General features: G+C 37.8%; 1 protein-coding gene across 1 annotated transcript; it reads right to left on the reverse strand.

Moving 5' to 3' along the window:
* Nucleotides 1–331: 331 nt before the first annotated feature.
* On the reverse strand, nt 332–2,636 carry LOC110288226 (claudin-34-like). Its single transcript, XM_021154629.1, has 2 exons — nt 2,545–2,636; nt 332–992 (listed from the first exon to the last, which is right to left on the reverse strand). Exon 2 carries the CDS (start codon nt 968–970, stop codon nt 332–334), a length of 639 nt encoding a protein of 212 aa, XP_021010288.1. The 5' UTR covers nt 971–992; nt 2,545–2,636.
* Between the last annotated feature and the right edge of the window lie 9,118 nt (nt 2,637–11,754).

Consider the following 11,754-nt stretch of genomic DNA (forward strand, 5'->3'; position numbering starts at 1 on the left):
TTACCGGTTGGGAAATCTTCTGGATATATGCCCAGGAGAGGTATTGCTGGATCCTCCGGTAGTACTATGTCCAATTTTCTGAGGAACCGCCAGACTGTAAAAAAAAACTAAAGCAAAAAATTCAACCAAAATAGTAATAAACCAAATAGGAAAGAATGCTTGATGTCATTTTGCCATTTTCTGTCATAGGATACACAGGGCAGGGTTTTATGTTCTTAAAAAATCTAAGTTAATATTTTAAAAATATCTCGCATTACATCTCTGTCTAGGTCCCCAAAACCATTGCCAAGAAGTTTTGATTTTCAAGGTTATGTATGCTGCAAATTTATTTTCAGACATGGGGAAACATTTTGATTTCCATTGAAGGACAGTAAGAAATAAAAATTATAGCACTTAATAAAAACAATATGGCAGACATGTATGCCAATCCCATGGCTCTGCCTGCTCTTTGAGCATTGGAAAAAATTGGCATTTGGAAAGATGGCAGGAAAGATACCTCTTCCTTGCTGGGCACAGAGAGGTAATCACACAAAACAGCAAGAAAAATAAAGGTGCTAGCAATAGCATTGAGGACAGCTGAAAGAACAAATGGATTGTAGTCATTATTCTTATGCAGGCCCTCTGTATATAACTGCTGTAGAGCAAAGACAGAACAAACTGTCCCAAGCAGACCAATAACGTTTGCAACCAGGAGCAGAAGTTGAGATACCCGGATATCCAAAGGTTCAAGGTTGCTATGGCAGGTGTAGTAATGGCAATCTCTCAGGTGGCTTGAGTTGTAGTTGTGGTGGCAGATGTAGGCCCCCCACATATTCACAAAAGCCAGACTTGGGTAGGAAAGCATGCGGTTGTTCAAGTAGCAAATTCTCCATTCTGGAAGGGCCATAGAGGTATTGCACATTATCCATGCTATAGTAGCTAAAGTGAAACCTCTTATTTGGTGATTGGCAGACTTGTTTAGCAGGACCATGCTGGCATCAAATATGTGGAAACTGAAAAAGAAATGAAAGGATATATAAAGGTGCCCTCTTTCAGCCTTTAGCAGTGCACTTTAGATTAGTAGTTCCAAAATGATAGACTTGTGTTTAAAAAATGTAGCCTTTTCTCATTAAGATATGCTGTTATGAGTATGGTTTGAGAATTTCACAATAATCAAAGATTATCAGATTCTAGTACATGCACTTTACTATTTGGTATACATTACCTTAGAGGCAACCCATTAACTATCGTTACGCACCTAACTAGATGAAATTTGGCAATTAAAAACTGGGGGAATATTTACCAGGAAACAAATCTTCAGTGAAGAGAGATTAAGTACAAATTGCACTCTAATTTTTATTTATTGTCTTTCACTTGTCATGAAATATGTTGTAAAATACAAAACAATATACATTTGAATTCTGAGATGGCTAGTGGTTTTTCTTTTATTTAGGTTAAAAGTCTAGTATGTGTGTGTGTGTGTGTTTGAAATATTTTTGCTAGAGAGACAATGAACCATATGTCTGAGACGTAGCTTAAATTGAAAGTTCAAACAACACATAGTAATATGAAAATCCAGATGACAACTGTGGATTCAAATGAATGAAGGATAAGACAAGAGAAGAAATAAAATTCTGCCAGTGGAGAATACCAGGATGCTTGCTGGTTCTAGTAGGACTATTATCAGTTCATCCATAGGATAAGGGATTTTGAATGCTGATTCTTAAAATGACTTCCCGTTGCCAGAGCAACACTTGTAGAGAACATATAAATAACAATCTTTCTCTTTGGTTAGATGCTGCTGCTGAATTATGGACTGATATTGTAGGTTGAAGCTAAAATATTGTACATAGTACACAATATGTCTGCCATGGAACTCCCATCTCTCTTAAAAATAATTTGTTTTGAGACAGGTTTTGAGTCAGGTTCTTGGTAAGGTACTTAAACTGGTCTTGAAATTCATATGTATTCTAAGAAAGCATTTCCTGGAGTTTTTATTTGTTTGTTTTATTTGAATTAATACCTCACTAGGTTCTTTAGGGCAGCCTCAAACACTCTGTGTGACCCAGAATGCCCTTTAATTAACATTATTTCTGCTTCTCCCATCAGAAAACATTATACTCAAATCATATGCACAGATTAAAAAAAAAAAGACTTTTTAGTTCCCTACCCAGTCTTTCTCACACAATCCCTAAGAAATAACATTCTAGGAGCTGTGTGTCTAGTCAAGTGGATAAGAAGCATAAGGAAGTTAAAAAAGATCACAAGATTCCAGTATAGTGGACGTCATGTGTGGAGACCAGAAGAAACAAGTGAGATGCTCAGAACATGGTATAGCCTCAAACATGAGGTTGCCGACATAAGTGGAATTTGGGGTGATTTTAATGTACTTAGAAATACCATTTTTGGAAAGTGGTACTGCCCCTGGGTGAGGATGCCTAAGTTCTATAGGTATGCTTTATTTCCATGGAACTGTATATATAATAGTCATTGTTAAATATTTATACCTATATTTAATCACATTAAGTAGAATATGCAATAAAGAAGGCTAGGGTACATACTAACCAGCAATGCTATCTTCAAGTTAATTCGTGTCTAGTAACTTGGCAAGAACATCTGATATCTAGTCCAATGAAGTCAGGAAGGACAAAGGTGTCTCTCCTAGCTGTGTGCTCTTGACCACACTGTTGAACTTGCTCCAAGCTCTGAGCCCTGTCTTGCATCACAAAATTCCAATCCTTTGTGACCTTACCATCCCCCTCTCTCCCTAACTCTCTGTGCCCCCTCTCTCCCTCTCATTACTTTTCTCTTCTCTCTCTTCCTCTCCTCCTAGATCTTTCTTCTCTGATCCCCCTCTCTTCCTCTTCTTTCCCTGTCTCCCCTTAATTTTTACCCCTCTCTACTCTATATTTCTCTTCTTCTCTCTTGCTCTTTCCCCCCCTCTTCTGTCCCCCATCTCTCACCATCTCCACTCCCTCCTTTTCTTATCACCTTTCTCCAACTACTCTATCTCTGATCCTCCTCTTTCTATCCCCTTCTCTTCTCCTTTCTATTCCCTCTCTTCTCTATTCTCTCTCTTCTCTTTTCCTTCTTTCACCCTCTTCTCTGTCTCCCTCTCTCACCAAGCTCTCTCCTTTCTCTCACTTTCTCACTCCTTCACTACCTACTTTCATCTCTCTACTTTTCCTCCCTCCCTCCCCCTAGCTCTCCCATTTCTCTCTTCTGTCTGCCTCTCCTTCTTACACTCTCCTCTCTTCCTTCTCTCCCTTCTGTCTCACTTTTTATCCCAAATTTCCTTCTCTCAATCTCCTCTCTGTCTTTGTCCCCTTCTCCTCTCCTAGTCCTCTTTTCTCTCCCCTATCTCTTCTCTACCTTTTCTTCTCCTTCCCTTTTCTCCTTCTCTCTTATCTCTACCTCTTTTTCTCACCATTTCTTCCCCCCCATCTCCTGTCCCGTACACTCACACCCTCTCTTTTAGTCTCTGATCTTCATTTTACCTATTTCTCCCCTCTCCATCTAAATCTTGCCCATCATATCTTCTCCTCTCCCCCTATCCCTCTCTACACACTCCTTTTTTTCTTTCCCATTTCTCCTCATCTTTCTCCCTCATTTTTGACTCTCCCTATTTATTGCTCTTTCTTTAACACTTTCCCCTTCCTAAACTTACCTATATCATTCTCTAGACAGATGAAAACATCAGGACAGAGGGAGAGATAGGAGAATAATGGAAGTAAGGGGAATGGAATAGAGGGTGAGAGAAGATGGTGTTCGAGAAAGAAAGAAATATATGGTGATGAAGAGAGAAGAAGAGAAAGAGAGGGGGTAAGGGAATGAATAGGAAGAGAGAGGTGTGAGAATAAATAAGGAAAGTGAAAGAGAGTAGGGTGAAAAGAGAAGAGTGAAGGAGATAAGAGGACAGGAGAAGAAAGGGGCATGTGTGCAGCAAACAGGAGAGAGGAAGGGAGGGAGGGAGAGTTAGAAAAAACTTGTGTGAGCAAAACACTGAAAGAACTACAGATAAATAAATGGAGAGTGCATAGGAGAGAAAGAAAAAGAAAGTAAAATAGAGAGAGAGAGAGAGAGAGAGAGAGAGAGAGAGAGAGAGAGAGAGAGATGAGAAAGAAATTGGGAGGGGGAAAGACCTTTAGAGAGTGACAACAAGTAAGAGAGGAGTGGGGATTAGGGTAGAGAAAAGAAGACAAGGTGTAATGGAGAAGGTAGGATGGCTTAGCAAAAGAAGGAGTGTGAATATAATAAATAAAGAGAAGGAAAGAGAAGAGACAGAAGTGGGGATAAATATAGAGGTTAAGAGAAATAAGGAAGGGGAGAAGATAGGAAGAGAAAGAGAAAGAAGAAAATATAAGTGGAGTGGAAAATATATAGAGGGTGAACTAATAAGAAGAGAGACAGAGATGGAGGAAGACAGAGAAGAACGGAAGAAGAGTGTCAGAGAGAAGAGAGGATAAGGGTGAAAGGTAGATTGGGAGAGAAAGAGTTAAACAGGAAGTGAGGGGATATGAGAGGGGAGTAGGTATGTAGAAAGGAAGAGAGGGGGTCAACATGAGGGAGATATGGTAAAAAAGAGACAGGGAGAAAGGAAGACAGATACAAAGAAGAGAATTAGGACAGGGATAAAGGAGGAAAAGATAGAATAAGACAGGAGAGAAAAACAAGTATGGGAGTGAGAGTGCCACACTGTCTCTCTGTCTTTCCCATTTTATTCCTGTCTAATTCTCTCTATCTCTATCTTCTCTCTCTCTCTCTCTCTCTCTCTCTCTCTCTCTCTCTCTCTCTCTCTCTCTCTCGCTCTCGCTCTCGCTCTCGCTCTCGCTCTTTCTCTCTTGCACTTTCTTACTTCTTTTTTCCCATTTTGTCTTTTTTGTTCCCTTCCTACTTCTCTGTTCTCCCATCCTCTCTTTTTATAACCCCTTTATATACCTCTCTCACTCTCTTCCTCCACATACTGTATTCTTTCTCTTCTCCCTATCTCTCTTCCTTATGCTGTCTTCTCCCCATTGTTCTCCTCACTCTGCCTTCTCTCCCATTACCTCTCCACTCTGTTTTATGTGCTCTTGCCCTCTCCATGTCAACCCTCACCGCATTTTATGTCCCTGTCTTCCCTGTCTTCTACTCTAACATTTTATTTCTATCTTCTTAACTCTCTTAACCTTGCTTACTTTTTGACCTCTCTGTCTCTGCCTCTTCTTTGAGACTTCCATTTCTTTTGCATTGCTTCCTTTCCTCTGTTTGCCTCTCTTTCCTTCTATTGCTTTCACCCACTTAACCCACCTCTGTCTCCATTTATACCTGTTCTCTCCCTATTTCATCCTTTATCCCTCCAGCCTTATCTCTGCATGTCTCTCTCTCATGCTTTCTGCCTCCCTATCTTTCTTCATAGCTCCTTCTTTTTATCTCCTCACACCTTCTTTTACCCCTTTTTTCTACCCTCTCAATCTAATTTCTTCCTCATCTCTGATTTCTCTCTGCTTCTTCCCTTCCTTCTCCAGTCCCCTTTCTATCTCTATCATTTTTCTTTCACTGCCTCTCTCTTCATTTCTTTATCCTCCCCTCCCATTTCTTTCTTTCTACTTCTCCCCTCTTCCTCATCTTGTCACACTATCTTTTTCTCTCCCCAACTATCTCTCTCACTCTCTTGCTTACTTTTCTACACCTTCCTCAGTATTTGCCTCCCTAAAATCTCTAATACTCTAACTTTTGTTAAGTGTGATTTTTTTTTCATATTGATGAGAATGAGAGGGGGGGCGAAAAGAAATTAGAACATGAGTGAGAGAGTGTGAGAAAGAAGGGAGAGAGATTGGGGAGAATGGGCAAAGAGAAAGCAAATGAAGAGATCAATGTTGAATGAGAAAGAGAAAGAAAATGAGGTAAAGAGAAGGAGAAGAAGGGAGAGAAAGTAGGAGGAAAAGACTGAAAGATAGCTAGAAATGTGGGAGAAAGAAGGAGAGATGAAGAAAGTAAAAAATAGGGAGTTAGAGAGAAACAGAGTGATAGAAAGCAAGAAATAGAAGGAATATATATATGTATATATATATGAGGGACAACTGGAGAGACAGAAGAATAGACAGAAGAAAAATATACAGTGAGTGAGATAAAGAGGGACAATGGTAGAAAACAATAGAGTGAGATGAGGTAGAGATGGGGAGAGGGGGTAAAAGGAAGGAGAGAGGAATTGAGAGTGAGTGAGGGAATATGTGAGATAGATAGAGAGTAAAGGGCAGAAGAGAGTGAGACAGAAATTGGGACAGAGTGGGGGTGGGGTGGTGGAGAGTGGAACAAAGGTATTAAAGATAGGGAGATCAAAACAAAGAGAGATAGAGGGACAGAGGAAAGGGGATAATAGGGGAAAAAGACAGTGTTGAAGGGTATGAATAGAATGAGACAAAGATAGAAAAGGAGAATGAGACAGGTAAAAATAAAATGGAAAAGTAAAGGAAGAGTGAGGTAGAGATAATATGGAAAATGAGAAAGAAGGAATTGATCTAATGGGTAAAGGGAGAGAGTGAGAAAGAGGAGAATGGGCAAGAAATTTATGTAGAAAGAAAAAAAGAGAGAGACTACCAGTGTCACAGTAATAGAGCTAGAGTTGGAGAGGCAGGGGTAGAGATAAAGAGAAAAAGACACACAGAGAGATACACAGAGACAGAGAAAGGTGGAAATGAGGGACTTTGAGAGAGTTAGATAGGAAGAGAGATTGAGTAGAGCAGGAAGAGAGGCTGAGAGAGGAAGAGAAAAACCCAGTTCATTTCCTCCATCTGTCTTTCTCTGCATGTTTCCTCATTCTTTCTCCAACCATATATTTTAAAATATGTTTATCATTCTCTTTCTGTCATTGTTTTTCTTTATCACCCTCTGTTTATCTTTCAGTCACATCCTCTTTCTCTGTCGTCCTTCCTTCCTTTCTCCTTCCTTCCTTCCTTCCTTCCTTCCTTCCTTCCTTCCTTCCTTCCTTCCTTCCTTCCTTCCTTCCTTCCCTCCCTCCATCCTTTCTTCCTTCCTTCCTTCCTTTCTTTCTTTCTTTCTTTCTTTCTTTCTTTCTTTCTTTCTTTCTTTCTTTCTTTCTTCTATCCCATCTCTACTTCACTTTCTCTCATCCCTCTTTATTTTCTCTCTCTAATTTTTTCTCTGTGTCTTTCTCTCTTTCCCTTGCTCCCTCCTACGTTATCACTTCCCTCTACTACCCTGTATTCCTCTGTTCCCTCTTTCTCTGCCTTGTCCTCTAATCAGTCCTTACCTTATCTTCTATTTTTTTCATACTGTCTCACTGTCATCTCGAAACTTTCTCTGCAATTCTCACTGTTTCTTACAGTTCTTCTCTTTTCCTCTACCTCCCCTCTTCTCTACTATATCTCTTTATATCTCTCACATATCTCATTCTATTCCCTCACTTTATGGAAATGGAGGGGGAGAGGGAAAAGTGAGAGAGGAAAAAAAGAAGAGCACAAAGAGTGTAGAAAAGTTAGCTAGTGAGCAAATATGGAAAGGATATAAAGGGATAAGAGACAAGGGGATAAATAGGGAGGGAGAAAATAGAGAGGAAGAAAATAAGATAGAGTTAATGGGAAAGAGAGACAGAGATAGGGAGGGATATATGGTAAAAATAAAAACAAAGCAGGGAGAGTTAGTGAGGATGGCATAGAGATAAAGTGGGAGCGGATAGAAAGAGATAAAATGAGCAGGAAATCAACAGAGAATGAGAGGAATGGAATAGAAACAGGGATGGAATTGAGTATAAACATGGATGGAGAGAGGGGGTAGAGATTAGAATGGATAAAGAGAAGAATGAGACACAACAACAGAGAGGAAGAATAGGGAATGGATAAAAAAGGGAAGAGAAATGGATACATAGAAAGGAATAGGAAAAAGATAAAGGAGGAAGACAGAGAGACAATGATGGAAAGTGAGAAAAAAAGATAGAAGGGATTTGGGAGGAGACAGTGAGAGTAGAGAGAAACATTAAAAAGGTATTCACTTTCTCTCACCTCTCTTCCTCTCTATATCTCTTCTCTCTTAACTACTCTGTCTATTACCCTTTCTGTGTTCCCATCTGTGAATAATGTCTCCAACTCTCTCTTTAGTCCCTCTCTCTACTTCTACTTCCTTCTCATTCTCTCACTCGTCATCTCTATTTCCTTCTCTGTGTCTCTTCCCATCTATCCATTCTATCTCTCCCATTGTCTCTCTTTCTCACTCTAACCTTTTTCCCTCTGTAATATATCTCTTGTTCTCCTATTCTTATACTCTATCTTTTATTTGTATCTTTCTCTCTTTCTGTTCCCATCTCTCTTTAGCTCTTATCTTTTATCTTTCTTCCTCTCATCACTCTATTTATGCCTCATTCTTTTTCACTCTTTATCACACCTCTCTCTCTCTCAAGGGAGAGAAATAGAAGAAAGAGAAGTGTATAAATGTGGCAGACTTGGAGGGAGAAGACAGAAAAGGGAGGAAGGGAAGGGATTTGATTGATTTCCACTATGGAAATCAATCTGGAAGTTCCTCAGAAACCCAATTTTCTGCTTGCTGATCCACCCCCTGATAATTGAGAAAATAGAAGATGTAAGAAGTTTTTTTTTTTTTAACTCCCCAACATTATATATACTAACTTATTGGAGTTTTGAAATTTTATACATATTTTCTTTTTCACATGCTTCTCTTCAATCTTCTGTCTGCTGCCCTCTTTTTTACCTATGTGATCCAAAATGCATACTTCACAATCCATATATTTCTATATTTTCCCTTTAGCTCCATGTTCCCTGAACACTTTAAAGACTATCTTAGTATTATAAAATGTTTCTAAACTACAAACTTGAATTTCTATATTACAAACTGATCTCTCCTTTTAGATATTTATTAGGCAATTTAAACCTAGTTTTCTAAAGTAAGATTACTGATGGAAATCTTTACAATAGAATTCTGAGCAGTCTTCTTAGTTCTGTCCTTGGTTCTTCCATGTTTATGAAGGTTTGGGTAATCTAATTAAAATACAGGGCATATAGTGACCTACAAGATCTTACTTCCTGTCACTTCTGTGAACTTCTCTTCACATTAGGCTCTTTGCTATTCATTAGAAATGCCAACCAGACCTAAGAACTATTGCATTTGGTGTGCCTGCTGTCTAAAATGTTCTTTTGTAAATATGCACAGTTTGTAATTTCATTCCCCTGTACTATTTATTCAAATATCAACACACCAAAATGATTTCTCTAATCACTTTATAAAATATACTTAAAATAGACATCTCCCACTGCTTTTACTTTTCACTATTATTATTTTTATTCCTACAGCAGTCATTACCATATAGTCACTTTTACAATTAGTATTTACTGTCCTTTATTTCAAAAATAATAAAAATTTCATGAGGTTAAAATTTTGTTTATAGTTGCATTAAACTCTCTATGTCAAATAGTCCCAGGCTCTGAGGAATGAAATATGTTTTTGAGTAAAATAATACATCAAATTAAACAGAAAACAAAACTTTGAAGTAAATTATGACACATGTTCTCTTTTAAAAGCAAGAGAACCTGGGCTTTAGAAAGAATTTACAATATGGTCAAAATCATAAAGATGCCAAATTTCTATACTTGTTAAGGTGCAATTTTCTTCTGGAGATATATACAAACATGTTTTTCATGTCAGTAATGACTGATAAACACGATTGAGTCCAAGCCTAGTTCAGTGAGAAACTTATATATTATGGTTATTTATAGGGGCATTGATAAGGAGTTGCTCATCTAAAAGCAGATATATGATCAATACTTTCCCCATTTATCAGTGGCAACAATGAATAGGAACATAAAAGGAGCTCTGTGAGGGAATTTCAGGCAGCTCAAACACTTAGAAATCTTTTTCTAGGGAGGTGTCCATTTGTAAAACCATGTGTTTATCTTTGAATATATTATAAACTTCAGGAACTTCCTGTGCCTTCTAAGGTTTTATAGATTGTTTGTTTATTTATTAGTTTTCTGAATCTTACAAATTTTCCTCCTCACTCCAGTAGGGAACAAATGTTTCACTTAACAGTAAATGACTACAAAACACTTTATTCCTTTCCCAGGCTCTTATATCACTCCTGCCCCATCCTTGAGCATTGAAATTGTGATTTTATATTTGATAGTTTTCTTACTTTTATTCTTGAGAGTGTGACCACTAAATCACATATACCATCATTTATTTTCAAGAACTTGGTATGTGTTAAAGCTTTATAGTAGATACCACCCATGTAGGACAAAATTGAGGTTTTCTTCCAAGACCAAGGAATACAGCAACAATGATCTACAGGTAGAAATGTTGTAGAAGACACTTGAATACTAAATCCTTTTAACAAACACGTAAACCTTGATTACCCGGTTGTTTATATAAACCGTCAAACTACAAGCTTTTGTACTGCCTTGTAGTAATAGATGTGAGTTTACTATAGTGGACTGAGATTTAAATTCAGTTAGAAAATATTTACTGTATCCTATGAATTCATGCCATTATTTCACCAGCCATAATATATTACCTTTTATGTTGTATAGCTTTAAGAGATGAAAATCTATCAGAGTGGTTAATGACAATTCCCTTTTAGCAAATAGTTATAGTGATAGTTACTAGTACTATGAGAGTCAGCCACCAAGGTGGAAACTTCTAGCTCATCCCCTGACTGACATTTTCATGTCCTGCTGCCAGATAATGTGTGTCTTGATCACTGGAGAATCATTGAGTTCTTCAGTGTAACTAACAGCAATAATAGTAAGCTACAGGGTAGCAGTTGGGAATCAGTGAATAGCAACGTTTTTTGGTATTGAATGACATATTCATAAGGATCATCTAAGATGAAGTGAAACATAGGTATTTGAATTATTATTTAATAACACTAGAAAAATTACACTTTTGAATTAGCAACAAAAATTTCACAGTTTGTGATCATCATACATAAAGAAATATATTAAAGGTTCATAACATTAGGAAGTTTGAGAACCCCTGCTATAGAGTTTCTATTGCCGTGAAGGACAGCCTAAAAAACAAATTATTTTTAAATAATCTAACATTAGGGCTGGGATATTTTCCCCAAGACTTTGTGGTTCCTATGGCGATGACCTTATATAACTATGCAAGATAAGTATGCTTGCTATGTTTTTCTTTTTACTATTCTTCCAGATATTAATTTTCTTCCAATTTTATAAGATAAATTGTGGGTCAGTGATAGATAATATTTTTTCAGAAAATAGACAGGATCTTTGAAGGCTCATCATTATCAACTCTAAGTAATTATTATTTCACCTTGAATAGGTAAAGGAGACCTAAAAATAAATGTTAATAAAACCTAATACAGTGTGAAATTATCTCACCAATGCATCAGTTGTTTTATCAAAACAGTAATGTAAGGCACATTAGATAAGTAGAAAATAGTTTCCCATCTTGCCCTTCATATTCAAGTAATTTTTTTTTCTGACCATTTGCCTTCTAGGTGTGTAGATGGCTACATATGGATAGAAACAAGAGATCAGCATGGGATAATCTCCTCAATCATTTTCCAATTTATTAAATGAGACAGACTGAACTTAAAACATGCTAATTTGGATAGACTGGTTTTCTGGGAACCCTCAAGAATCTTACTATCTTAGCCTTCCCAGCTTTAAGATTACAGGTCCAAAGGCCCATCGGTCTTGCAAACTTTATATGCCTCAGTACAGGGGAACGCCAGGGCCAAGAAGTGGGAGTGGGTGGGTAGGGGAGTGGGGGGAGGGCATGGGGGACTTTTGGGATAGCATTGGA

Source organism: Mus caroli, unplaced genomic scaffold, assembly GCF_978045245.1.
Source record: "Mus caroli unplaced genomic scaffold, Mus_caroli_1 scaffold_5, whole genome shotgun sequence".
In the NCBI taxonomy this organism is placed as follows: Eukaryota; Metazoa; Chordata; class Mammalia; order Rodentia; family Muridae; genus Mus; species Mus caroli.